This window comes from Botrytis fragariae (assembly GCF_013461495.1).
Source record: "Botrytis fragariae strain BVB16 chromosome Unknown tig00000006, whole genome shotgun sequence".
In the NCBI taxonomy this organism is placed as follows: domain Eukaryota; kingdom Fungi; phylum Ascomycota; class Leotiomycetes; order Helotiales; family Sclerotiniaceae; genus Botrytis; species Botrytis fragariae.
This window is the reverse complement of record NW_023500988.1, coordinates 613,368-641,200: the sequence shown is the minus strand read 5'-3', so window position 1 is coordinate 641,200 and position 27,833 is coordinate 613,368. Positions and strand designations below refer to the sequence as shown.

The 27,833-nt window shown below is 42.4% G+C and overlaps 10 protein-coding genes across 10 annotated transcripts; 4 read left to right on the top strand and 6 right to left on the bottom strand.

The window, feature by feature from the left end:
- Positions 1–42: 42 nt before the first annotated feature.
- Bfra_001371 (uncharacterized protein) lies at positions 43–1,197 on the bottom strand (the record flags this gene model as incomplete). The annotated part of the gene is made up of 1 exon (XM_037331804.1): positions 43–1,197. One exon carries the CDS (start codon positions 1,195–1,197, stop codon positions 43–45), a length of 1,155 nt encoding a protein of 384 aa, XP_037195958.1.
- Positions 1,198–2,626: 1,429 nt separating this feature from the next.
- Positions 2,627–3,235, top strand: Bfra_001370 (putative 60s ribosomal protein; the record flags this gene model as incomplete). Its single annotated transcript, XM_037331803.1, has 1 exon — positions 2,627–3,235. One exon carries the CDS (start codon positions 2,627–2,629, stop codon positions 3,233–3,235), a length of 609 nt encoding a protein of 202 aa, XP_037195957.1.
- Positions 3,236–4,675: 1,440 nt separating this feature from the next.
- Bfra_001369 (uncharacterized protein) lies at positions 4,676–5,360 on the bottom strand (the record flags this gene model as incomplete). Its single annotated transcript, XM_037331802.1, has 2 exons — positions 4,676–4,690; positions 4,776–5,360. 2 exons carry the CDS (start codon positions 5,358–5,360, stop codon positions 4,676–4,678), a joined length of 600 nt encoding a protein of 199 aa, XP_037195956.1.
- Positions 5,361–5,701: 341 nt separating this feature from the next.
- Bfra_001368 (uncharacterized protein) lies at positions 5,702–7,105 on the bottom strand (the record flags this gene model as incomplete). The annotated part of the gene is made up of 1 exon (XM_037331801.1): positions 5,702–7,105. One exon carries the CDS (start codon positions 7,103–7,105, stop codon positions 5,702–5,704), a length of 1,404 nt encoding a protein of 467 aa, XP_037195955.1.
- Positions 7,106–11,294: 4,189 nt separating this feature from the next.
- On the top strand, positions 11,295–12,159 carry Bfra_001367 (uncharacterized protein; the record flags this gene model as incomplete). The annotated part of the gene is made up of 2 exons (XM_037331800.1): positions 11,295–11,540; positions 11,599–12,159. The coding sequence occupies 2 exons, from the start codon at positions 11,295–11,297 to the stop codon at positions 12,157–12,159; spliced, it is 807 nt and encodes a 268-aa protein (XP_037195954.1).
- Positions 12,160–14,389: 2,230 nt separating this feature from the next.
- On the top strand, positions 14,390–15,005 carry Bfra_001366 (uncharacterized protein; the record flags this gene model as incomplete). Its single annotated transcript, XM_037331799.1, has 3 exons — positions 14,390–14,602; positions 14,677–14,796; positions 14,817–15,005. 3 exons carry the CDS (start codon positions 14,390–14,392, stop codon positions 15,003–15,005), a joined length of 522 nt encoding a protein of 173 aa, XP_037195953.1.
- Positions 15,006–15,324: 319 nt separating this feature from the next.
- On the top strand, positions 15,325–17,498 carry Bfra_001365 (putative transcription factor c2h2 protein; the record flags this gene model as incomplete). The annotated part of the gene is made up of 2 exons (XM_037331798.1): positions 15,325–16,958; positions 17,009–17,498. 2 exons carry the CDS (start codon positions 15,325–15,327, stop codon positions 17,496–17,498), a joined length of 2,124 nt encoding a protein of 707 aa, XP_037195952.1.
- A 1,503-nt stretch (positions 17,499–19,001) lies between these two features.
- Bfra_001364 (uncharacterized protein) lies at positions 19,002–19,555 on the bottom strand (the record flags this gene model as incomplete). The annotated part of the gene is made up of 2 exons (XM_037331797.1): positions 19,002–19,476; positions 19,530–19,555. The coding sequence occupies 2 exons, from the start codon at positions 19,553–19,555 to the stop codon at positions 19,002–19,004; spliced, it is 501 nt and encodes a 166-aa protein (XP_037195951.1).
- A 1,709-nt stretch (positions 19,556–21,264) lies between these two features.
- Bfra_001363 (putative protein efr3 protein) lies at positions 21,265–24,665 on the bottom strand (the record flags this gene model as incomplete). The annotated part of the gene is made up of 2 exons (XM_037331796.1): positions 21,265–24,397; positions 24,451–24,665. 2 exons carry the CDS (start codon positions 24,663–24,665, stop codon positions 21,265–21,267), a joined length of 3,348 nt encoding a protein of 1,115 aa, XP_037195950.1.
- A 907-nt stretch (positions 24,666–25,572) lies between these two features.
- On the bottom strand, positions 25,573–26,755 carry Bfra_001362 (putative acyl- thioesterase ii protein; the record flags this gene model as incomplete). The annotated part of the gene is made up of 3 exons (XM_037331795.1): positions 25,573–25,620; positions 25,675–26,568; positions 26,654–26,755. 3 exons carry the CDS (start codon positions 26,753–26,755, stop codon positions 25,573–25,575), a joined length of 1,044 nt encoding a protein of 347 aa, XP_037195949.1.
- Between the last annotated feature and the right edge of the window lie 1,078 nt (positions 26,756–27,833).

Below are 27,833 nucleotides of genomic sequence, written 5' to 3'. Positions count from 1 at the left end.
CATCCATCACACATCAATTCAACCTCGGGTCCAAAGACTGGCTTATCTGAATGGCGTATCCGGGCCATCAGAGCTTACTGGGCTTAAAGGTAAACTGCGAAGGCCGCCACTAAGATCGCCGCTCCCGGTCTTCTTCACAGCCTGTGACATTGTCTCTATGGTCAATTCGCCGCCATTTGTAGGAGAGTGAAGTGAAGTCGGGCTGGCGAGACCAGTATGTTTTCGAACTGGCGAGAGCTCAACACCTTTCATGGAAGCTGACTTACTAGTCGGGGGTGACGTTCCGAATCCAAACGACGATACTGGTGATCGCACAGGCGAAGGTGAGCGGTTCACACCTGGTGATATACCTGGCGATGACAACGCACTGAGTCCCGCAATATATATTGAGTCTCTATTGCCAGCATGTTCTGCGTGCTCTGATTGCACTACATCTGCAAATGAGATGAAGCTTAATCTCCGGATGTCTGTACTATCAAGAGCACCGTAGTTGGATGCCGCATCGTCCTTGTCGGGGTGGGCCACCAATTCGTCTGTCCACATTGATGCGCCAGGTTCGCTACTACTAATACCGCTCATTGACATTACTGCCGGCTGATGAGAAGAGTGCATAACGATTTCCACTGTATCCGGATCAATGTCATTGTTGGTAATAGCTTGCGATGACGCATCTAGGACTGGTGGAATATAATCCTCTGTCTGTATATGCGACGGAATTGCAGGAGAATTGGGCTGAATAGCACTTTCTTGCACATCTCGCTCGAAGATTTGCGAACCTGCAGGTGACACTACACGTGGGGAAGATGAGAACAATTTTCGACTTGGTGGTGATGAGGGGTGTTGGTATGGATAGCTGGATCGTGGAGGGGAGTTCGTCATCTGCGACTGCTGGAGAGGGCGGATCAATGGTGCATTGCCAGCAAGGGTTCCATCATCCTTCTTTTTGTTCTTTACCTTTTCATCATTCTTCTTTTTCCCAAATCCAAACAATCTTCGCTTTCCCGACTTTGCGGTTCCGCTCGCAGAATCACTTGCATCCACATCGACCTCGCTGTTTTCACTGGGTTTTGATAATTTTTGGTTCGTTGGTACTTTGAATCCCTCACCTAGTAGAGGGGCCTTTGACGTGGTTATAGATTGTTGGCCTGTGGGGACGGGCGTGTTCGCATGTAAAGTACTAGATTCCGATGCGCTCATGATGACGATAGATGGAGAGATTTCGGATTTGTTGTTAGGATATCGAGGAAGTAAGTCGAGTCGAATCTCTTGTATACTATTTGCGAAGTGTTAGATGAACATGAACAAACAAATAAATGGATATGCGCTGTGAAAACTTAATCGCATCATAATGGATGTTGGCGTATGCGCCTTAATCAAACCAATACTTTGGAGGGTCGCAGACTTACGCGTGCAGTTTATCTTTGGGGATTATCAGCTTGGTTCCGGACAATGAAAAGCAGAATTGCCCAAAGAGAGAAAACTTGAAATGATAAGAACAAAGAAGAGTCAAGATTCAAAATCAAAAATCGAGCTGGCAAAGAAAAATAATATGGATTCCTGTACGAGTATATAAGATCATAACCGTCCAACAATAGACACATTCAAAGGCATGACAATCTAGACAATTGTAATTGTAATGATAATTGTAAATGTAATCATAGGTTGATCTCACCTACCTTTCTTTTCTTCGCAAGAATGGGTGGCCCAGGAAGCGGCAATAGTCACAGAAGAGGGGTGAGTTCCTTGCGATTGCTTGTGATTTGTGGTGATTCCAGTTGTGAATGAGGTGTGCTATATTATGTGTATGTGCCTTTCAGCAGGAGGGGAAGGATTTCGAATTCAATGCTTTTAATGCAGGATTTTGGATATTCCTTGTTGATGTTGGAGATTGGAAAATTGTTGGTCAATCATTCATGATCACCAACATCGTTAAGCCATTTTTTAATTTCATGAAAACAAGTCGCCTGACAGTCAACAAGTTGGAAACCTCGAAATGAAAATGATTTGGGATAAAGAGCCTTGTCGCGAGGCTTGTAAGTTGTGATAAAAAACAAAGCAATTGCTGGATTAGTACAATCTGCCTTGTCTTTCTGGTATTCAAACTAGCAGCACCTCGGAAAATATACAGAGGTTGACGGCGTAAGTATTGTAAAACACACCAAAAAGTGATCGAGCTTTTCCCCATTTTTATCGCTTAGACCAATCATATCATCGCGCTGGTTGAATATTTATATGGTGAATTCTAGGTGGTGAAAGTATTGTAAATTTGTTCTACCCCTAGCAAAATCAGTTGAATTTATCAAAATTCATACTTTTCTTTTCAGAGATACTACTTTAAGTCTATCTAGAGCCTATAGGAAGCTTTAAAAGCTTCAAAATCATAAGAATTGAAAATTTGAATAAAAGGTTTCAAGATTCGAAATTTTGGTGGATGGCTGAATGTCTAGTAAAATTAGTAAAAGCAGCATTGGAATACGGTAAAACAGCAAGTTTTATCAAACATGGGGCTTACAAGACTTATCCCATCAACCACTGTAGGGTGAGAAGTTTGTAGGCGAGTTGAGATGGTGATGGATACCTATTGATTTATTGAGTTTTTACCTTTAAACCAAACACTCATACAACAATGGATCTCAGGATATTACGCCGGCCTGTTGCCAACCTCTTCTCTGCAAAACCTCAATGCCTATTGTCTTTGAACGCCACGGCCCGTCGACATGAATCCTCTTACAGACGTTCTAAGCAACGTTTAAATGTCAAACCAGACCCAAATTTTGTCCCATCAAATGGCGCGCCACAAGATCACATCATTTTCAATCCGCCATCCTCTTCTCCATCCGTTTTCCACACCCCTCTAAAATTCCTCCCCAAAGACGACAAGAGAAGAAAGCTTTTAGCAATCACCCAAGAACGACTCAACGCTCTCTCACATCGATTACCACCTCCAGTCAACCCGAAGCAGCTGAAGTATGAGAGGCATCATTTGAGCGAAAAGGATGTTGCAGAGATCAGGAGGTTGAGGGCCGAGGACCCGGAAAAATGGACCAGAGTACAATTGGCTAAGAAGTTCAATTGCTCGTCGATATTTATTGGCATGATTACAGAAGCATCGGCAGAGAAGAGAGATTTGGAAAGAGAGAAGTTGGAAGCCGTAAAAGCTAGATGGGGACCGACGAGAACAGCAGCGCGGGAGAATAGGCAAAGACGGATTGAGTTGGCAAAGAGGGATGAGTGAGGGGTACAATGGGGAGAATGCTACAAAACGATACATATGGTCAACTATTTGTGGAGGTGTGGAACAGAGAAGAGTTTGCAATATAGCACAAGGTACTATGAGTCTGTAAAAGGCTGTACTGTGTTGCTGATTGCGTGTATAAAACACAACACGGAACTGAATTGTCAGCATGAGCGTTATGTATAACGTAGGAATATGTCCAAAATCCGCATGGAATTGCGATCGCGAAGCACTCCAAACGTTCTTATGACATTCTACGTTATGCTGCCAATCTTATGTATTTATAAATAATGTGTACGCCTCTACAGCCTCTGGTTGTCATTCACATGCTAAATTTGATATTGACTTCATGTTCAGCTCTTGTCTATGGTTCAAGTGACCCTTGGGCATGATATACATATATATTGGTTCATTTATCGGCAGTGTCTATTTATGGTTGCTACCATCATTTTCAATGAATAGTATGCCGAATCGAAATTCGGATTCTCGGTTTTGAGTAGCAATCCTTCCGCTTCACATGGTCGTTCAAATATTCTGTATTTCTCGATGCTACACAGAGATAGATGTACGCGTTTCAAAGTCCGGTTAATATGAAATCATTTGGCCAATTCACAGTTCACAACATAATGGATTCCTTCCACAATTACATCTTCACAATGATCTTTGTTCATTCCATTGCGGATCGTCAGCTATGGGCCGCATAAATTATTTGCATGGAAGCGAAATGCTATCGCCGGGTGAAAACCAAGCACTTAGCACAACACCGTTAGAAGAACCAGAAAAGAGTGACGAGAAAAATTCAGTTGCTACCCAAACGCCCAAAATTATCTTTTACGTACTTCATTATCTTTACCTTTAATCTTCTCATTCTAATCCCAATGCTCTGACGACTACACATCCTGAGTCTAAGCACACATAGCCTATGTTCTTTGGATGCCAACTTCTGCGTCGGCGAAGAAACAGGTTGGGTTTGGCCACCTCTTGATAATTTCAACACCTCTATTGTCTCTCTCAGTCCTTATTTAAAAAATAATGCTTTTGATAAGATTCAAGATGACCAATGGTCAATAACATTTAGTGTATTTTCAGTTTCCACTACCGACGAAGGACTAATCCGTGAGCCGGACTCGGTTTCAAAACTTGTGTTCGCATACCCTATGACCTACGGGATCTTTCTTCTACCACGAATTGTGCGGCCTGTCGATGCTGAAATATTAGATTGCTTTGTTTTATTCTTATATACACAAGGCTGATTCTCGATAGTATCTCTATAATTTGATAGAGTATGCTCTAATGTAGTATATTTGGAAAGAGTAGTAGTGCTAATGTATCTATTAGTTTTTCTATTATGGGTTGTGCGATCTGTTGATGTTGAATTATCAGATTGCTTTGTTTCATTCTTATATATACAAAACCAATCCTCGACAATATCCCTACAACTCAATAGAGCATATTCTAATACAATATAGTTATATATGAAAATAGCAATATTAGTATATCTACTAGCTCTTCTATTACTAGTTGTACGGTCTATTAATACTGAAGTATTAGATTGCCTTGTTTTATTCTCATAAAAATAGGGCGGATTATTATCGTCGCATCTCCCATAACTTGTTTGAGCACGCTCCGCTGGTCCATGATCTGAAGGAGCAGGGGCGCTAGTACCTTTGCCACCTCTGTCAGGGTTGTATATGCTCAAGTTGCTCTTCAAACTGTGACGATCGAGAGTTGAAGTATTGCTTCGAGAGGGTCTACCATGTAAAGATCCATCGGCGGAACCCTTACTCAAGGCTTTGGGCTCGCCTGGACTTGGCTCATTATCAACTTCATCATATTCTTTTAGAGAACTTGCCGATTTTCTGGAATGGTAGGAGCCTGCTCGTGGTGCCTTGTCTTTGTGGTCTCCGACGCTTGCGCTTCTGTGGGTCGCGGCGTCGTTTCTAGTACTGGTAGCAGATGGTGACTTGGACCAGACACTTCTCTTTTGGCTCGAGACATAACTTCCTGCTAGGGAGGAAAATATTGAGTTGAGATCAAAATGAGCGGATGTTTTTGAAGATTCTCTACTTGTTATATATTTGAATCTTTGTATCTCTGGTTTAATATCGTTTTTATAATTTGACATCTAAATAGCAATGGTTTCAAAGTATTGTCATGTTTGGGTGGTCTGGTGCACCGCCATTTCTGTCTAGGTGGGCGTTGTTCAGGCGCCTCGACCAGAGGGTCCAACAAGGGAACCAGGTGGCTATTCTAGGCAGTCACATTTTGACATTTATTTATCTATTCTTCCTCCACAAAGGATATGATATCATCTTAAAATCATTCACTCTTGTCATCAAAATCTTTTATTTCACAAAACTCAAAGAGATTGGCTTTGATTACTGGCATTATCTCATATTATCTGTATGCTATAGATATACAACCTAGTTCTTCATTATTTTCAACTGGAGCGATGTTTCTATCACCTTATTTAAATTGACGGTTACTCTGGCTGACACCCCAAGATTCCCTGGCTGGACCGGAATGAGCAAAATTGCACTGTCCTATATCAACATGTCTTTCCGTCTCATCATTCCTGCATCCCACATGACTATTTGGGAATAGATGGGCTGGATCTACGCTTCTTCCCAGTCCCCTCTTAAAAACGTGTGCGGCCTTCCTTTCTTCATGCTTGTCTCGACGACCTCGCTCTGCTCTTTTATAAACCTTCTCACAACCTGGTATCCTGCACATGTAACTACCATCGAGCGTAATGCCGTTTATGGTGTTATAATTTCGGACAATCTCCTGTGATATGCGTGAGCTAGCATGCTCTACCTTCAGATGGTCAATGTATCTCGACTCCTGAGAACTCCAATAGGCACAGTTCTCATCCACTCCAGAGGCGCAGTAAAATCCAATTTCAGTATGATGTCCTTGATTATGTTTTCGCAAGTCTTCGGGTAGCTTCCAGCCTTTGGGGAAAGCATTACACCGAGTGCAAAAGTATCGATCCAACTTCCTCCTTCCGGTATCTCCACGACGGTTTACATGATTCGGATCATTCCTCTCTTGAAGCCTCCGTTTCCTTGCGCGAATCGATGATTTCTCTGCGATGCTTGGTGGAGGTGATCCAGAAGTTGACTCAGATCTATAAGATTCTTCGCCTGGGGACTGAGACCTAATCGTCATAGACTCAGTCATGTCGAAGAATGGTGAGGCGCGTTCCCGTTCTGTTCTAAAATCTGACGAGGCTGACAGGAATGAATTGACACTTGCTGTTCTTGCTATACTAGCTTGGCCGACTATGCATGATGGGAAGGTTACTCCGGCGTATTCATTGATTTGCACAGAGTTTGCTGCTTCTAGTGATGGAATATCCCAGCACTGCTTGAATTGGTGCTCATTGAGGATGCCTTGTGCTTCTGTAACAACGGGAAGTGGTGCGATTGGTCCGGTGCTCATGGTGGTACAATTCCAAAGACTTGGGTCGATTTGTGAATTGTATATTGACTCGGAGCTATAGTTTAGGCTTGGGTATGATGTACCTTGCCACAAATAGTCATTGTACTTTGAGGAGGTAGTAATGCTATTTTGAGCGATAGTGGCATCATATTGACCACTTGTAGTATTTCGACATCTTTCTTCTGATATATTGAGATCCTCATCGTGGATGTGAGAGAAAACATCATTGAAGACTGTGTTTGTGGGCGAGGTATACCCTGATAATGTATAACCAGGTGGGCTATACGTTTGTGCGGTGTAGGTTCTTGAACTATAATCGGGGCTATTGCTCAAGCTCCGACGATCGGTATCTCGAATATACTGATTGCGATTGTCCTGGAAGCTACGGTCTCTCTGGACGAAGGATTCACTTTCAACTGATGTCATGATGTGTAGTTAACCCACCCACAATCGATTTATTTCTGTCTGCCTGCCACTGAAAGCCTTATCGGAGAAATGATTGATGAGATCTGGAAGGTACAAGGTGTAACGCAAAGCCTGACCGGATTGTTTGATATGTTTTGAAATGACAAATTGTGTGTGTGTCTTGGTCTTGGTACGTCAACATTTGTCTCGACCGCTAGATTCGACTAATTGCTAATGATATCTCTTGCCCCGAATTTCTCACGTGTACTTATACAAAGCATGTTGATAATTGTCATCACTTCCAACCATTGCTGGGCCTAAGTCATGATCCAGATCTTCCTCCAAGGCTCTATCTCTATGCCAATTTCTCCATATCATCCCCATAGGTCAATCACTATGTACGAAAACCACTAGCCGACTACAGAATCTGCCTTTCGAGCCAGAAGCCTTGCTTAAAAATTTGCGACGCAATTTAGCACTCCACACCCGTTTTACGAAATGAAGAATACGGCTCCACATGGACATTAACTGCACTATGATACAGGTAATTCCATGTACTTCCCCACGCTTACCATGCAATACCTGAGTTCATAGCCCCGTTGGTATGTATGAATAGTCTACCGCTTTGCTTGAAGCGAACGCAATGGATTTGTGATTTGACATTACAGCGTTATTTTGCTCCGCAATTTTGCCCCATTTCTCCGAACAAGCCTCGACGTTTCCCGTTCAATCCAAAATCACACAACTCACATTATCAATACATCGGTTCCAATTCCGAGAAATGCTCCCTAAGACCAGATGATTGTGTTGGCAAACTAGTTTGCACGAAGCGAGCGTGTTTTCGAGCAGCGACGTATATCCCAACACGTTGCTATGGATGAATGCACAAAAAGAAATACTGACATATGACAAATGCAAATGTAGTATTGAAAGAAATTAAGATTAGAGTTGATGGAAGATAGCGTGGTGGATCGGTCAGACAGCTGGGTTCTAGCCGCCGACCCCCTGATCATTACAAAAAATACCCCGTTTCATCTACTTGTAAGGCTTTCCTATGTTTCAAAAGTTCCGGAGTTTGGGAGAGAAGTAAGAATAGAACACTACACTGTAATCTCGAATCTGCATCCTCAGGATTTAAAACCTACTAGTGATGTTTCTTGTGCTTGATCATTTCAAAGTACTGTTCGCAAACGTAAGAACCAATTATCCAAGCGGCAATCAGAAAAAGTGGAGAAAGTAGGATTCAAATATGGCAGGACAATGCTGCACATACCATATTTGAGGTTGGTTGGTATCAATTTATAAGTTTAATCATAATATAGTTGATATTTGCTCTTCGGTATAAGTGCTGACGTTCAGAAAAAAGTTATCTTCCCCAACTGTCGACGAAGTAAGGTAAGCGAGACACGTGATACGGGGAACAAATTTAAGCATGTCGGATGTCTTTCCATTCGGTGGCTGTACCCAAGGGAACCGATCATGGCCTGGCTATGACTCGTATTCCGGCCATCATTTATTCCTCTTGGGCTTTCTACAAGAAGTGCTGAGAAGCATGGAAACCTCAAGGTTATGTTCAAGAACTTGGCCTACAATTTGAGAGCATGCCAATCTACAATACCGAGACTGCGAAATATGAATCCGAATTGCCAACAAACAAACATGGAAAGAAGTACTCATGAGTAATAAACTCTCTCAAACCAATACATAAGGGGTTCTTAACTCCAGAGATGAGCGATAAGAACAGGTTCCTTCATTTCATTGAGCGGAATTGGGAATCACGAAATTTCTCGCAGATGAAATTATCTGCAATTGATATCTTTAATGCATTCGTGCAGACGAGTTCCGGATGGGCGAAGACGCTATCAAATAGAGAGAATTGAAAGATATGAATTACATTCTGGATATCTCTTCTCACCGTGATGTCTGAGCTAACAGTTTCAGAGGAAACGAGGTGAAGTAATTCATTTGCATTCGAAATTGTGCGATTCGGCGGGACTTGGTAGTGAGATGACTTACTTAAACTAAATGGAAGGTTGAAGATTCTTGGATTCATCAATAGCTAAAATGTCAGTAGCTTTTACAAAATTACTTGAGTTGTTGAAATCCCACCCTCCTTGCATCTTGACAATTGCTTAGTAGGATTGACTTGGTATTTCTGTGTCATTGCTTCTAGAATTTGATTGTAATCCTCAGTGGATTTTAGACTTCATGGTTGCTGCGCAGGAATTTGGGCTTATTAGTGAGCAATTATGGAGTATCGTATGAGGTAGGTGGTTATCTATGAGCTGAGTAACACAATAAATAGCAGAAACCGATTGAAGTTTGGCTTCAAAGGAACAGTATGATTCACTCCGCAAACAATAGTGAATATCAAGAATTGAGAAAGACAGCTGGTAGTGTGAGATCGCTAGAATCTGAGATTACATGAGAAATGCCCCGGCAATGGCAGTATTCATAGGTCCTTGTTTTGTGAGCTGTGATCAATATCACTTCGTGAGACTCTAGTTAGTCAAACAAGACAAGACAAGAAGTTATACAGGAAGAGGGTATATTAAAGACGATAGTCAAATATTAGCGTTGAAGAAACCTCAACCGTAAAGACTCTCATCCCTGTCCTCAATCAACTACGGTATGTCCCTATCCATAAACACACACAAAAAGCTCCTGTATTTTAGTAATTCTGTACTTGTTTCCGTCGCTATTTTCAAATCTCGACCGGAATTCTAGCCTTCGAGCCAAGCAAATCAAAGAACTAACCTTCCTGGTTCATACATGCATGCTCTTTAATTGATTTCCCTAAATAGGGATGGAAATATCAGACATCTAGTTAGAAGTCAAGAGTATTTTTTTCACTTGTCTACAGACAGAGGTAACGCTGATGGCCAATGGATGATATATGTATTATTTCATGGAGTTTCGTTAAATCTCTATCTGTCGTGATACCTGTTTCTGATTGGCGTATGGATCGGTCTACTGAGAAACCGGCACTTTCGTTAGCATTTCTCTATCTTGCGTAAAGTAGAGTGTATAAGATGAGAAAAATTGGGATTTATCAGCCAAAAAGAATATCACTTGATGGATGACGATCCTAAAATTGACAACTGTGTTCCGAATGATTTCGTGTGCCGGTATGTAGATGTAAATCGAAATGTTTAGATTGTGCGTAGGCGAAATAAAGAAAGGGGGTAAGATTAAGGACCCCAGGGCTTCCAATGGTATGATTCAAAATGAAGGTTGAATTTGATCACAAGTATTATCACTTAACTCATTACTTACATTAGACCTCTATGTGGAAGAAAACTTACGAGGCCTCTTATATCGGATTGGGACCATTTGTGGGTATACGACCTAGTAAGATAGAAGTATAACTGTATCTATACTCGTTGTGCATGCGAATCAATGCACACAGCATTTAATTATGCATAAGTGGAAGTGGCATTGTGGAAACGCTTTGCGGCCGCTGTCACCGCACGCCTTTTCCTTTTGTGGATAAGTCATTAAAGCTCAGGCTTCACACCTCGCAGCAGGAAAAAAATCAAACCATTCTCCGCTACTCAAACCGAATTGAACCTACAATTCTATCTCCTTCACCTGAAATAGGGTTTCCGAACTCAATTTGAGAAGTAAGCTAGTGTTTACGCGATATCGAATGACATACATTGACAGCAGGTTTTGAGGTCAAACGGAAATTGATGGACTGCCCTCAACCATGATGTCGCCCAATGTCTGGAACATCGATAATAAATATTGATATAGACAACTATGAAGGCTAGATTCTGCCTCAGCTATAGAGCCCATTAAGATTTTGAACAACTTTTCTTTGTTACTGTCTTTCCACCAACATCTGTTGCTAAAGGTCTCGTAATGTCTCACGGAAGTGTCTGTAAGATTATCAGGTGCCGAAGAATTTGTGAGACTCTTCTTTGATGGAATTTAGTCCACCGTCTTAGAATTTGCTGTTTTCGAGTTGGGCAGAGAAAACTGGTTCCTTTTCGATCTTTCCATTTCAACAGGGAGCTCACATTTACTCATAAGAACCTGAGTCTTTCTCTTCGAAATCTCATATTCACTTTCTTTTCAGCAAGCATCTCTGGAAGATCTTCATCACTTTAATCCTCTATTTTATTTCTATTTCGTAATTTTTAAAATCCTCTCCTTATTATTGTCTGCCTCAACGCCTTGATCTTTTTTCTTCTGCTCTTTCGTTAGTATGACTACAACTCGCCAAAATGTGCGGGCACAGGACATCGAAGTTGGCTGTATACTGTTCCTTCCAAGTACAAGCTTTGCGGGGGATTTGAAATGTATGTGGTCTGATGTCAATGGCCATCCTTGTCGAAACAAGGGACGTTGTGTTTTGAAGCAAGAGGGGCATAATCACCCTGTAGTGATCATTGGAAAACATTATGGGCCCAATGGGATTATGCCAGGCATACCTAAGCTATCATTTGTTCAAGTAAAGACCTTTTCAGTACTGGTTGATGGTTAGTAAAGGCTAACAGAATACTGATTAGATGACTCATGGTACCTTCCACAGTCCTACTACCTCTGGGCCGTCGATCTTCTCCCCCTGCGGACATTACTATGGCCCCTGGAGCACTGGACGATCAAGATTCCCAGAAAATTACCGCTCACGCTACTGGTTTCGGGGTATCGAGTATCTCTGCGATGGTCCAACCAATTTCCGAATCCCTCATGTTTTCTTCGCTTCGCCGAGGAGCCTTAAAACTATGACCACGGGTCCTGGGGCACGAGCATACGATTCACGTTTGGATGAAGGATCTTATCTGAGGTTGATGCAACGACTAAATCTCGAGCCCAAGCCATATGTACCTGATTGTTATTCGGACCATGATTGGCCTGCACTTCCCAATGGCGACTCAGCCGAGCATGAACAACCATCTTCCCACAACGATACCAGTAGGCCTTCTGGGGTTGAACCGGTGAATTCGTCCAACCAGCCGCATGGTCATCATATTGCAAATCGCGGATGTATGGGAGATAACTATAACTTGGAGTCGTACCTAGCAGTACCTATCCTTGGCCCTGCTCCTCGCGGTAACAAGATCCTTTAATCTTTTGTTCTGCAATGAGTGCGCGCCAATCAATACATTCAACAGGCCGACTTCACAGTATCAGCAACCAATCATTGAATAAGTAATGTCCTACAATGTGAGAATCGTCTTTGAGAAGCAAAATATTGAAGTCGATCTCTGACTTTTGTTTTTAGTGTTGATGGGGACGACCCAGACCAATCTTGGAATGAAATTGCAATGCTATAAATGGAAATAAGCTTCGATCAGAAGCGTGTATTTGGAAGACATCAGCGGGTACTTAATATTTGTTTCTCTAGACTGCGTTGCTTTCGTGTGATTTTTCGTCGAATATTTCCAGTTCTTACTGTTTTATAGCCTCATTCAATTATCGTTCCATCATCTTAACCATATTTTCTTACATGATTCTCGAAAGTTTTATCATTTGCAAACAAACCTACGATTTTGACTCATCATTAGACCAGACTCGAGCCACACGATGACGAGGTTTTTTTATGGTTCGCATATATTGATGGCGAACCACGATAAGCTTGCGAGGCAGATCTAAAGCATTTCGGATTCTATTGCCCTGTTTCTCCCAATTTATGTTGATGCCCGAATCAATCTTGTAAATGCGGGGCCTAAAGTTGTCCCGGAGCTGAAGATGGCTCGATTGCTAGGTCTACGTCGGAATACTTATGGGCAAAGACAATTTTTCTGTATTCTTGTTATAATCAAGGAAGCGCGAATTGAAATTGGAAATTCTTAAGGTTGTCACATCGAATAGCTTCACAATCGCTTTTCACTTCAACTTTAGCATATCAATTCCACTCATACTAGCTCAAATCAAAACAGACTCAAACCAAAGCTAAGCTTACGAAAATCAGTCAGAACGCTTCAAGAATATTTCAAAGCTGAAGGATTCAGTTCTCTTATGATTCTGTCATTATTAAAATAAATTTCAGGCTTTGGAAACCAGAAAAAGGTAAAGAGCCGCGTCCTTAATATGCAGAATCCCGATAAATGATATTTGAAGAGTTATGGATCAATCTAATCGAAAATTTGGAACGTCGTGCCAATGTACATTGATCCTGTAACCTGGATAATTCCATGTCAGTAGAAAATCAATCACATTCAAGTACTTTCTACGGTTCCTGTAACCTATGATTTGTTCAATGGCCGCCATATACCAGGTATGTGGCACATCACGATCATCCGAATGTTCCCCGCGGATATTGAGCCTCTCAACCTTGGGAGGTACGGAATCGTCTTTGGTGTGTTGTTCTTGGAAAGTTGATCATTGGTTATAGTAATTGCAGTGGTCGCAATTTCCTATTCCTATTCGCACGGTAGTTCTAGCTTTCCAGCAATTGGTACGGCTCCAAACAGTTCGATTTGATGAGCTAATAACTCGGTAGTCCCGCGCTAAACATGAATGAATCATTATAACGACAATAAGAAATAGATCTAATCAATTTGTTATCGTTCTTCACATGAAAAGAATCGTACTTGACTTGAGTTGCGGGGAGTGGAGCTCAAGGATTATAGATTGTACTTAAGCGCTTTCTAAAATCAGATGAAACGCTGTGGACGGTAGAATGCGGGGTTGGATTGAAGGAGGGGGACGTTGCAGTAAGTTGCTCGTGGTATTTCAATAGTCGCAATAGCCGCAAAAACTCATGTTTTAATAACTGACCTCGATGAATGTTAACAGATAGAAGTCGTATTCCTTAAAATAGCCAAGAATCATATACATTTATTAGTCCTGCGAAAAGCATTCAGTCCTTTTCGATGCAGCTTCCAAATATGGAATCTATTGATTCGAAGCGAATGTTACCCAGAATTATGCGTGTCAGATTGGTAAATTGATACAGCTGATCGACCCCAAAGTTCCCACGGCTCCCGCATCTCAAGACCTGTAGTTTTTCTCTCAGCCCCCATAATCAGCGCCAGATTGCGTGAGAAGCTTTGAGTTGCAGCATATCTCTGATAAATACGGCATTTATTGGGGGCTTAAGGATCAATTGGTGAGATAGGGATGGGGGCTGGTTATGAATATGAAGTATATCATTTAGACTCTGCTCCGGATCTTTGAGAAAAAAAAACCGACTCTTATAACTTAAAAATCTTAAGCTCTTTTTCACGCCCAAGACTTCCGCGCATGGTCAGTCCTTCTTCTGGAGCCTTTCTCACTTGTCTTTCACATTATGATACGGACTAAGAAGTCCTTCTCATTCCTTTCTAGAGAAGATCCTTGCATGGGATAAGGTTGATGTCTACAACGCTCTTCACATCATCAGATCTTCTGCATCATTACACAAACCTAGACCTTTCTGGTAGAAAGGAGCCGTGCTTGTCCATCGCCGAGTACGTTTCCGAAGAGGAATTTACACTGTCCTCCGGCTCTACGCGCTCGTTGATCATGCCTCTAACTTCTCACATCCACTCACTTGCCGTAAGGCAAACGAGGCGGACAGTTATTGAGGTAATAGCACCACTTATTGCAATGAAAATAAGGACTGATAATCATCTAAGGAATTTACTTTCTCAATCTATTAGATTCTCCGTGCCAATCGAACACCCTTCAACAAATGCACCTGCCGCCATAACGTACAATCAAGGTTCAATTCGAAGGACTATGCAGCTGGCTTGAACGACAAACCACGACAACATGTTACGGTTTATTCCTTATGCTGCAGCGAGCAGATTTCCTTGATTTAGAAAACATGCAGCTATTGATATATAAAGTGTCTTGCGAGTGGTTAGAGCGTATTGTACCGCACAGTAGCCAAAGCAAAGCAGACTCATTCTCACAACATGGGATTAAATTGATTCCCTTTTCCATCCCAGATTATCAGAAGGTCTCAGTCTATCTCAAAAAATCATAACAGTTCTCTCACTTCCTTGACTGAGAACGTTGATGCCCCCTTATCCAATACCCACTGGAAATACTGTCTCCAAAACCTCCCGATATTCGAACGTCGAAACCAATATCACACCAAGAATCCGATCAATACCAAACACATAGATCAAAACTTCGGTATGATTTCATCCTAACCATTTGATTGACGCAGCCTTGAACGTTTAAGCTAACTTTGTTTTAGTCCCTTCCTTCATTGAAAACATTCTAAATTACTCGCTTAACACTCATGAGAAATTAAGTCTTCACTACCAAGCAAAGCTTTGAAGATCAAGACTCAAAGGCTCATGCACTTTCGCATCTTCCACCATCGCCTTTGCCTTCATTGGACCAAGATAGAAAAGCTTGAGAAGTCTGATTTCAGGCGGGTGTGGTGCAGAAGTTCCAAACAAAAAAAGAAAACAACTGAAAAGAAGACATTCACCATGTTTAGAATACCAAATTCCCTTCGAATTTCCACAGATAGTCGAAACGAGGTGGTAGGTACCGGATCACCACATTCTTGTGAGTGTTCTCACAGGATGAATATGACGGAGTACCTTCGGACCGATTCAGCACTACCTCATCGAGATTCCATTATAAATGGCAGCAGAAAGGAATCAGCACTATCACCTCAAAGCTTATTCTCGTCTGATGGTGAATACATATCTCCCAGTCTTAAGAACTACCAAGAGAGCGCAAAGGGCAATTTTCTGACAGAACTCTCCGGGGAGAGTAATTTTCATGAACTTCCAGATAGCAGCCGGTTGCCAGAACTTTCAGAAGATAGTCTGAATCATGATCAGTCAACCCCAGTCGCAGGCCATAGCTTTCTTAACAATCAAAAGCGAATATCGTCTACTTTACGAGCCATCGTGTCTCCAAGCTCCGCATCCAACGGCCGTTTCCAATCTCTTGACACACCTGAAGCCGGCTCGACATTCATTACAGAGTTTCCATGCGTCAATGGTGATCAAGTTGGCTATAGGACCCAATGGTACATTGGAACTCAAGAGTCAACTCCCAGTGCTGGCCATTACCTATCCGATACTCTTGGCTCTGGTAACTCTGAAGAGGCTGAAATGGTCGATATAACCGCTGAGATACGAATCCAGATGGATGCAGCGTGTCTGTCGCCAGATTCTTCGATTCCAATGCCTCTCCAATCTCCCAGGTTTCGTGGATCAATGTGCCCTGCGATTCAGACGGACGTGAGAAGGTTCGAAAGTAACCTTGATGCCATTCAACGTCAAGGGCGACTATTTGAAGATTCGCCTCAGATTTCATCGCCAGATACTGCCAGTACGAACGCTAGCGGTGAAACATTTCCAAGCGATTCGGGCTATGGCCCAAGAGCTCCCCAATCCGACTATACTTCTGCAACCAGCCCGAGAAGTCTTTTTTCAGGAGACGAACGGTTAGGGTTTGAGAATACATTTTTCAGTAAAGCTGGGCAGCTAGTAAGCCCATCAGAATTTAGTCACGAAAGGTACTTCGACCAAAGTTGCAGTCTGCAATCGAAACAACCAAATGATTCCAACTGGCTTGGCCTTGAGACTGTTCGATATGAGCTCGATAATTTTTGCAGAGATCAGCATATGCAAGTTTCATGTCTTTCTGATTTCAATGAAAACATTCTCGAGTCAGGGGAGATGGGAGTTCTTAATGATCCTTTAACCGCATATGTGGCACAAAGTGTCACAGATATTGATCAAAGACTTTCAAACAACTTACACACTAACGATGCTGCTCAATACCTGCAATCAACAATTCAATGTGGAGTTGACTGCTTGAAAAGTATCACACCCAGAGCGGAAAAGTGTGCGACGACCGGCGCTGCTGCTTTTACTCCGGGCATGGAGACTGAATATCAATACGCTCCAAGTCTCTTTGGAACTTACGAAGAAAAATATGCATCTCCGTGGTCCGCGGAACACGTACGGTAGGTACCATATCCCTTCTCGAAGAATTTGTGCTTACTAGTCTTTGTAGAGGATCTAATAAGAATTTTAATTTCGTTACCATACCCGAAACCCAATTGCAAATAGAAGAGGAACAAGCAAGGGCATCCAATTACGACACTCCATCCCCGAAATCTGCCACCAAGGTCATAAAGTGTCCTCACCCAGGCTGTAATTATGAGCCGGGCGGAGCAGACCAATGGAAATTGGGCAATTTAAGACGACATGAGAAAGAAAGGCATAAGATAACACTTAAGGATCGGGTTGTTTGCAAAATGAGGGACTGCAAAGCGACATTTACAAGGGTAGGAAACCGCAATGCACATCTAGAGAATATGCATGGTGCTGTAATTTTTAGACAGAAGCGAAATCGAAGAAATTCAATGGCGGAAAATGCTAAGCAGCCAAGAGCCGCTAGCAGAATTACAAAAGCACCACGAAAAATTGGCGGATTACCAAACAGAACTAAGCATAGTCGATCACAATCAGTGCCTGAGCTTCTGAAAAGCACTGAATTCTGAGGACATCTCTTAATAAGCCGTTTTATTCTTCCAATTTCCTTTGAGAGGAATTGGCATGGGGGGTTTCCTTTCTGGAATGGCCATCAAGGTGCTTGTCGTTATGAAGGAGCGAGAAAGTTGGTTTCTTCAATGAATGGCCACCTTCAAAGGGTCTGCGGGGTTTAATGAGGATTTCTTTTTAATCCGGATCTGAGGAAGGGCCGAGCTGCTTTTTTACCTTGTCTTTTTGGGCTAATGAGCATTGAGGTTCTCTGTCCCTTCTACTTTATCATCAAGCTGGTTTGTTGTTTATTGGGCGGGTCCAATGGATCGATAAAATACTTTTCTAATAACTTCATCATATCAGCTAGCTTATCTAGCATTGCACTTAATGAACATTTGAATAACGCAATTCAAGCTCACATCTCTCCAAAATTAACGTTCACGCAATAAAAATAAATTCATTGCAAGATCTGAGAAGAATCATGCTAAGCTTCCTCAAGAAAGGACGAAATGAGTCTTACATAGATTCTCAATACCGAATCTTAGCATATGAAGGCAACGATCGGATGTTTTCGAATCCATTTCAAAATAGCCGTTATATTGTTAACTCTCACGAAGGAAGAGATGGAGGACGATATGATTGAATTGTCAATGATGTCAAGTCCCCGAAGCCATCTTTCAAGATGTGAAAATGTAGAATTAAACCCACATAGCTATCCAAGTGTATTCTTTTGAACAAGATTTCTAGATTTCTAACAGTAAGATAACAGGACCAACTAAACTCTCATAGGGTTCTATTCGATATCTCCGCGTTTTCCACTATGAGGTTATGTGCAAAGTCGTGAAGTGAACATTTCTAAAAATAGAGTTCGTTAAGAGTGCCGGGTTGAGACCGCACATGTATTTTTAGATCCAGATCACGTACCTTAAAATGCCTTGAAAGGACTTGACGATGCTAGAATTAATCAGAAGCTTGACTCAAGCTTAGAAAGTCCTGTCTCTTCAAGTCCTGTACATTCCTTTCTGTAGGCTTTTTGTCCTGCTGGAGGACCTCGCAAGGGAGCACCACCGAAGAAAAATCCTTCCGGAAAGTACCAACTCCAGTCTCCATGTGAGATACACAGTGCCATGATCGATTACTTGTCATTTCTTATCATAAAATGACCCATAATTAAAGTCCCCAAATGATAACATGCCACAGTACACTCATACGGCATGTTTAATCTCAATTATCATGGCTTGGGGGCTTGTATAGCCACGATCAATGCGGATCATTGGGGGCAGTGATGATTTGAACACAAATGAATTAAACTATATTGTCCACACTTCCCAGAATCCGCACATAAACACAACGACCTTTCAACACATTTCTTTCCCCGCGCGACATTCGATGTCAAATTACACCCCTCATTATTCAAGCCATCGATCATTATGAATACCTCATCCCAAATTGTATTCACCATTCCCGTACACCCAGCGACAAACTCAAACCCCCGAAAAAAACCCCAGCACTAGCCTCATTCATCTGCGTCCCGCAGCATTCCATCTTCTTTCCCATTCTTGGAGCTCCGCTTCACGTCTCGTTTCCAATCCTTGCGGTACTCTCTCGAAGTTTTGGTCATGTCGCAAATACACATTCACATTGTCTCTTCCAGGGGGAGGCAGACTCTGGAGCGAATGTTGTGTAAGCTGTGCAGGCTGCAAGGTTTGATACTGTGTCTGGAACTCTTGTTGCTGGTTGTGTTGTGGAGCCCACATAGTTGAAGTGTTCTGATAGGTGCTTTGCTGGTATTGACCACTTTGGTAAGAGGGACTTTGATAGGCGAGTTGTTGGGTTTGAGGCTGTGCAGAATAGGATTGGGTATATGGATCTTGCTGGTACGGTTGTTCTTGGTGGGTGGATTGTTGATATCCTTGAGAGTGTTGCTGATAACTTTGTGGTTGCTGATATTGAGTGTATTGAGGGTTTTGGCCAGATCCGCTGGGGGTTTGAGCTCTAGATCAGTTCGTGAGTTATGAGCAGGTTTTGTGAGATGATCTTATACTCACTGATATGCAGGATTATTACTCGACATTTTGGTAAAAATGTTGCAAGAACGGATCTTCAACTGTTTGAGATGGATGGATTATCTGAAGACTCTCGAGTTGATTTTAAAGAAGTAACTGCTTGTTGAATAACGATATGCTACTGCCATTGGCCTCTTATATATTTTCTCGCTGCTGCTACACTTTACAACTTTCCAGTTCTTCCTTTCGGATTATACTGCACCTTTGCTTATCCATTTGATAAGTTCCAGGCAAAAGCAAAATCAAGGAATCTTGCCTTGGAGCCGTACGTGGTGAGTCCTGTACGATGTTATGAGCGCTAGCTCGTTGGCTCGCTTATTCTAGGGGGGGCATAACAATATGTTCCAACACGCCTTTGATTTTCGGCTTGCCAAATAATCAATCTTTGACCACTAATACCCTGAAGTCAATTCACTAAAATGTAATGCAAGTTACTTCTAGCAAAGTCCTTTCCGTATCTAATACTAGTAAAATGGTTTATTTGCCATTTGACAAAAAGAAGGACTTGCGTCATTTCGGTGGAAATGTATCAAAGCTGCAAACATTCGATACAACAGCAATAGGACTGGAAGGAATCGGCCCGATCTCTCGCTACGAAGGACTCATATTAGCTATATTTGTGAGTTTTTGCAACAGGAACTCTTGCCGAGAGGCTTGAAAAGGCATGTTTCTGGTCTTATGACCATCCAGTGTGCAAGAATTGCACCAGTGAGCAGCAGGCGGACAAGGAATAAGCTTCGAAAGGTAAAATTGTCCAAGTTACACGGAAAGGTAGAGGCACCGACCTTGAACGCAGGTTTCATTGAGTGGTTTCCAAGGGATCGTGGAAGGGGTTAGTATGAACTTAATAAAACCATACGTGCAGACAACCGCAAGAAAAAATATCACCCCAAAAGATCGATTGAAGACGTGCTTCATCAGTAAATATGGGCAAATATTTTTATACAGGTTCGAGAATTTTCTCGGACTGCCTCGCGCATATTGTAAAAACCTCATTACTGACCAAATTGTGATGCACCACCTGTGGGCTCATAGACTGGCGGGAAACTGCGAAAATTGACTTGGCAACATCTCTTAGAATATTGATTCAGATACTTCGAAATCTGATACAATGAATCATTACAAATTGAATCATAAAAGATTTTTTTGGATATCAAACAATTGACTAATAAAATTTGTTATTAATTTGATAATTGAGAAGTGTCCTGCTCGTGACGTAAAGCTACATTTTAAAACTAACAAAATTAAACGAAAAGGTAGTAATAGTAGTCGTAGTAGAATGATTACTGTGCACACTAATTTGTACTATTAGATTAGAAATTGATATGAAAGATATGAAAGATATGAAAGTTCGAATGCGTTCCTGCTCAGCAATTCAAAAACCACAAAGTTATCACTATCAAACAGTAGTCTGCACCACCGAAGACCTGCACATAGCATGTAACATGTGATTATGACAACGACAACGACAACGAAAACTCATCTTCATTTTCTTTATTATTATTTGCTGCAAGACGTATGTGCCTTTTTCCCCCCAAAATCAATCGCTATGACTCAACCTAGCAGTAGATATTCCACAAGTGTTGTCAACCAAAACTCCATGCTTACAAAATGAGGTATAGTAATACAGATCTGTACTATGAATTATATGCAACTCTATCTCTTGTTTCAATATAACAAACGCGCTGTGTCTCCAGAAACCCTGAAAATTGACGCCTCAATAAGGTGGCATACCAACATTCCCTTTTTCATCACCACCAATCTCAATACTACTCAGTAGATCTTGGAGATCTACCACCTTTCCATTTTCTTCACCCCATGGCATACTTGAGTATCCACCGGCTCTACTCTTTGTGCTTCTTTTTGTGCTTCGACCGGTTCGAAATGCTTCAGGCGAATGATTTTGCGCTTGGTCCTGAATGGATATATTTTCACCCACAAGCGAGGATGGAAGTGGTGGAACAGGAGGAACTGTTGTGCCATCATGTGCTGCATCTGCTCTATCTCGTGATTTCGATCTCGATCGTCCGGTCGAACGCATAGAAGCAGATCGTTCTACACCCGAACTATTCTGCTGGTTGTACGTGTTGATAGATATCTCTGAAGCTGAGAAGTCATAACTAACCATGCTCTCACTACTTGCATCACTCTGTGGCGCGCCGGCCCTTGTAGCTGGTAAAGGTGCTGTCTGACCCGAGAGTACTCGCTTTAATTGATCAACCCTCGTTACTGACCCACGGCTTGATTCACTAGCAGGCGCATGTGAATGCCCACTACCTTTTCTCAGTTTGTGCATGGCACCAATCCCGCTAGCGGTTCCATATGTCGAATTAGCTCCACTTTTCAGATTTTGAGCACCAGTAGGAGATGCTGTTCCACTGTTACTACCATTACCGAGTCCATTAATAGTAAGGAAATTACGATGGCCAGTGGTCATTGTACCTGCACGAGATCCACTAATTGAGGCAGTCTTGCTAGTTTCCTGCGCAACGGCAATCACAGACTCCTTATTCCATTCTGACATCATTTCTTCCTTGATTCTTTCCGGTATGATAGTATCTCGTGCCGACGAAGGCGCATCTGCACTAAGTATTGGATGGGTAAAGCTTCGGCCAGGAGATGTTGGGGGGCTGCTTGGAGGAGAATTTAGAGATGCTGCATATGATAAGGAGATAAGTTTGACCAATTGAAATCGGTCATCAAAGGTTGACAAAGAGTCGGCTCCAGCATAACTGGGAGTTTGTTCTTGTTGAGATGCTACTTTCCCTTGTGGGCCAATATTATGGAGTTTAACAGGAGGAAATCGAATGCTATCAGCCCAAAACATAGCCTTTTGACGTTGACGGATTTCGTCTTGGATTGTCTTGCCAACGGGTGACATCTCAATTTCGAACTTCTCGCACAATACCCAGAAATATCCATGACATAGACTTCCAATTCGGACCTTTTGAACTGGTAGTTCAAACGATTTTATATCTTCTTGTAATCGAAACATCATGGGTAGCCCGCTTCTGATCGCATTTACTCCCAAATGCTTGACAAGACTTGTGAGAAGAAGATGTAGTAGAAGTATATCGTTCTCGTAGTCTACAAATTGCAGAGCATTCTCATAGATGGCGAGATGTAGCAGTTGTGAAAATGTTGTTCGGGATGACGGTCTAGAGGGTTTCTCTGCTTTTGATGCGTTTGAGACTGCTCTCTTCGTGAGATTGGTGGATGATTCATCCCGTGCACTCTTTGCCAATCCCTTCGGCTTATCGTCGAAGATTTGCTGATCAGTCTTTGTGACCTCCCGATCAAGCCACGTCAATAATGCATCAGCGTACGCTCTTCTCACACGCCCATCTGTGTCACGTAATAACCATTGTGTACCCTCCCAAGTCTTGATTGGAACTCTATTTCTTCCCAGGTTTCCAGCAGTCATAGTCTTGTGACTTGCCACAAGCAGAATCAACTTTATTGATTCCAGAGCTGTGATCTTGGCTGTATCAAACGAAAAAAATCCATCAGTATTAGGATCTTCGGTCATATTAGTGCCAGACAACAGAGCCTCTGTGGCAGATTTTGGATCTTCAATTGCTGCAGCAGTGCTGGGAACAGGTGATAGTGTCGAAGGTTTCAAACGTAATAAGATCGCTGATACCATGTCAGATATTTGATCTGCATAGTAAACGTGCGTGGCCAAATCTCCTAGACAATTCTGCAATCGGGCTAAAAGATCCTTCCTAGTGCCTGTTGGTACCAGAGCGGGTTCAGATGCAATTGACGCATGCAGAGCACCAGCATCGACTTTTTCATCCACTCCATTATCTGGCTGAAGATGAGGTCCACCGACATTTCCAAGTTGGAGAATTATCAATATGTGCTGTATCAGCCCCAGTAAAACATCCATTACGCTTAACCCTATCAGGTTGATATCAGATTTAAGTAAAGAGTCTACCATGGTTGCAAGAACAAGCTGTTGCATAAGAGTGGCCTCGACTTGGTCAGCCCGCACCAAACTATCCATGGCCGTCACCAGAATGACATATCGATCTTGAACTGGAGTCCATCTGGCAATCATTTCAAAAATGCGTGGTGCCCATCCTTTGCAATTGTCGTTTGGACCATTCTCAATGACAGATTCTTTCTGGGAAACTCGATCTGCAATAAACTTCAATACAGCTGTCGTAGCTCCGTGTACCTGAGCTCGGTTGTTGACGACAAAGAGTTGTTTTAAACATTGTGTAGCTAAAACACCAATGTTCTCCTCCGCCAATTTATCTGCGTCTGCAGTTGTTCCAGGTAAAGTTGTAGCATTCTCTCCTTCCGTATCAGCCGTTCTGGCCGTCGCATTGCTTGCCCTTCTCTTTAACAATGACTTTTCCGTTCCAATGTGCTCTTCTGTCTCAGCTCGTTGTTGCAATGTATCAATGAAGTCCTCATTGTCCGTCCAAATATTCTCCAACAGTATCGGCACAATGACGTCCAATTGTCTTCCCGCCACTGTAGACAAAGCTTCGGAAGATGCCACGCTCTTGACAGCTTGTAAGCCAAGACCCCTCCATCTAATGGCGACCGGTGCGCTCTGGGGGTTACTGCTCGTCTGTGTTCTTGTAGAAGCGAATGACGCGTAGATTCGCACGATTTCCTCGTATTGGTGGAGATATTCTTGATCCGCGGAAAGACTTGCCATGTCATGATTCTCGCAGAAGACCTGGAAAGTTGGGATTGAGGATTCCACCATGGTGACATCTTGCGCACGAAGTATGATATTGAAAATCTTAAGAACGTAAGGCGCATACAGAGGTAGGTCTCGGGGTGCTTTTTCGATTAAGGCTGCTAGGATTTGGAGGGTAACCTGCACATTTCTATTTCCTCAATCAGCATATATCATAGCTGAACTTTGGACGGATGAACAAACCCTATTCTAGCTCTCCAAACATCACTTGCAGTCTTCTTCTCCAGAAACTCTCCAACCTTTTGCACCTTACTCCTTCGTGTCGTGGCATAAAACAAGAGATAACTCAATTCACTTGAATTTGGCTTGACATCGACTGCCCCCTTTGTTGTCTTGGGGTAGCATTTCAGTATGAGAACCTGATGCTTGGGACGGCATTTCTGCCGTATGGCATGCATTGAATACGCGGCGCAAGAATTCAAATTAGAATCTCGGGGGGTTGTTTACTTTCGCACAATCGCAACGTTTTGCTAAATGGCGAATCGAATGTGTTGATCAAGTGAGGTTTGTTCTGAAAACAAGTCTCCAATGAGTATGACTAACTGTTATCACGAACACGTCGTCAGCTGAAATAAATTAATATTGAAATTGTTTGGACCCTGCTGACCGAGACTTCCAGGTTGTCTGAGTTGGGAGTTGAAATAAATCGCTAGGCATCAAATAAGGCTAAGGCTACACCATACATACTTTGTACAAACAAGATTTCGGTGAACGGAATCCAAACTCTCCGGGATGACGTAAACGAGGCTGGAGAGCCAAATAAGCAAGGCTATGATATCAAATAAATGAGCAATGAGAGACTGTTAAAGAAAAGGGTTCTCTGAAGGTACATTGGTGAGAATAAAAGTACCTGTCGTGTTCGTTTCCTAAACTTACTAACAAAGTGCCATAGATTGCATGAAACTTATTGTCAAAGAACAGCTCAGCTAGATGATCCACAATCACATGTCAATGCACTGTCAATGCGGAAGACCTGGAGTCTGCAGAGATTCTCTGTTAGCCGTGCGTATTTGTGCAGTTTGACAAGCCTTGATGTGTTTCCATATGGAGATACAAGGAGTAATATATCAAAAACAAGATCCAGAATATCTAATGCTTCGTCTCTTTGAGGAGTCTATTGCTTTGCCCTCGGGCTGCCCCAAGAACCAAAACGTACGAAATGGTATCGAAAAGGAAATCTAAAAGTCTATTAAAACACAACTCTGCATATGCCCAATGCTCGTCCCTCACTCTCTTCCCCCTTATTCTATCAATTGTACCCTACAGTCGGCCTCTCAAAATTACTTCATTACATCAAAGATTGCCTTAGATTTTGGCTTTCTCTGTTCCGTCTTGGTTAAGTCTCACAACACCCTGCAATACCTGTTAGCAATATACTCAATGTGATTCCGCGAAAGAAAACCCTACCTCCTGAAAACAAGTAGCAATCAATGTTCCATCCTTAGTGAACATATGCTGGGTGACCACTCCTCTCCCATCTCCAGACCATGGACTTGACATTTCCGTAAACATCCACTCATCTGCTCTGAACCTCCTTGGCTCATGGAAGTATATAGTATGATCTAAACTAACCATCATACCAACCTCTGGCCTCCTCTTTTCATTGTTCAAATCATCCCCAAAACCTTCGGCTTCTTTTAATTTCTTCATATACTTATCGTTGTCGTTTTCTTCTGCGGTCTCACCCTTCTTTTTCTTTTCTTCACTGCCATATCTCCACAGCTTATGTATTCTCCCAACAGTTCCAATGAAGTAGCTATCACTCATATAAGCCAATGCATTCAAATGCGCCTGATGTCCACCTTCATCACTGATCCTTCCTCTTGCTTTGATCCACTGCCGGGTTCTCTGTTCATGTGGTCGCCCAGTCTCCCCATTCAAAATCTCGAGCCTCTGACTAACAAATGGACTATCAGTCCTCATTTCCATCTGTAACAACTCTTCATCCTCATTCGGTTGTCTGATGTTCTTGGGGATTGGAACCGCATGTTCTACTTTTTGCTTCCCTCCACTATTCTCCCTCACAAATGACATGGTGGTTGTGAATATACATTTTCCCTTCTGACGTGCTTGTACTGTGCGAGTAGCGAACGAGCGGCCTTCACGAACATGTTCAACGTAGTACATGACTGGCAAATCGGAATTCCCAGCTAAAACAAAATAGCAGTGCATGCTGTGTACCGTGAAGTTATGCGGGACCGTGCATTGTGCGGCTGCAAGACATTGTGCGATAATTGCCCCTCCGTATATGCCTCGTGCGCCGGGGGGATGCCATAAGGGGTGAGTATTCGTGAAGATGTCCTGGGTAGAGAGAGGTTAGATTCAAAGATCCATTGAGCAGTCTGCACAGAACTGTGGGAAATCGGGTGCTAAATCGGGTGCTTACTGGCGCAATTTGACTCAGCTCCCGAAGCTCTAACACATTCTCGATGGCAGATTTCGAGGGATTGATAGGAGGAGGTGGGACAAGCGTTGGTCGATCAGTCATCTTGTTATCGTGAATGCTTGAAATTAGAATGAACGTGTGAGAAAGAGGTCTATTTTGATGAATGAGGCGCGGTTTCTTATTGTAGAAATCCAAACTCAAGTATACATGAGCAGTGTAGTATAATTCTTCTTTGAAAACAACTTCATACTTTTCATGTTTTATTAATCACTGACCAAATATTTCTTTGATAAGGAACTCGTTTTTGACCGAGGTTCATGCAAAAGCGGGCCGAAATGTTCCAACGGCCACTCACATGTCTCACTAATATTTGCCGACATAACCCCTAAAACTTTTTCTAAACCTCAATTTCTCATTGCAATAACAAGAAGTGGATTCATTATCTATTTCCAGAATTATTAATTTTCACATTGATCATCAATTGCCATTTGACTGGATTCCTTCCTGGTAGCGATTAATGCCGAGGTTCGTATTGACTTCACAATGGAGCTCAGCCTTGGGCCCTTGGCTGCAGTATCTGCCCCTTTCTAGAAAGCTCATTAGGCAATAAGCATACCACAACGACTAAGTGTGGTTCCGAACCTCGTCACAAATCTCAAGGCATGCATAGTATTAATGTTTGTGAGTATATCATTAAGACCCATATTATTACCTGGTACCGTGTTGTGCTATATTGTACATTGCCAGTGTAATTGCAATTTATCTATCCAGCCAATACATATCTCAATGGCTCTTGACCAAAAAGATCATGCACACGCCTACATCGTCAAGGTAGAGTCTATATCCTACTATAGCCCAGGACAAAATCTAAGCTCCTATCCTACCCAGTCTTTCCATTAGTCACTTTCCGAGGAAAATATTGCTGGATAGATATACTTGCGTGAGTTACCAGGTCTGGACGTGGGCTCGGTAATGTATATTCCCTAGTCATGTCGCGTGTACTTCACGTGGTAACTCGTTGAAGTTTGAAAATTTTGCATGCGCAATACATTTTGGCTATCGTTCCGTGGTAACTATAGTACCTGCACATAACTGATCTTCTGCCTCACGAATGTTGTTTTGCGCGTTGTGAAGTAGACAGCCGCATCGGAAGACTCAAAATCATCTAATTCGCTAAAAC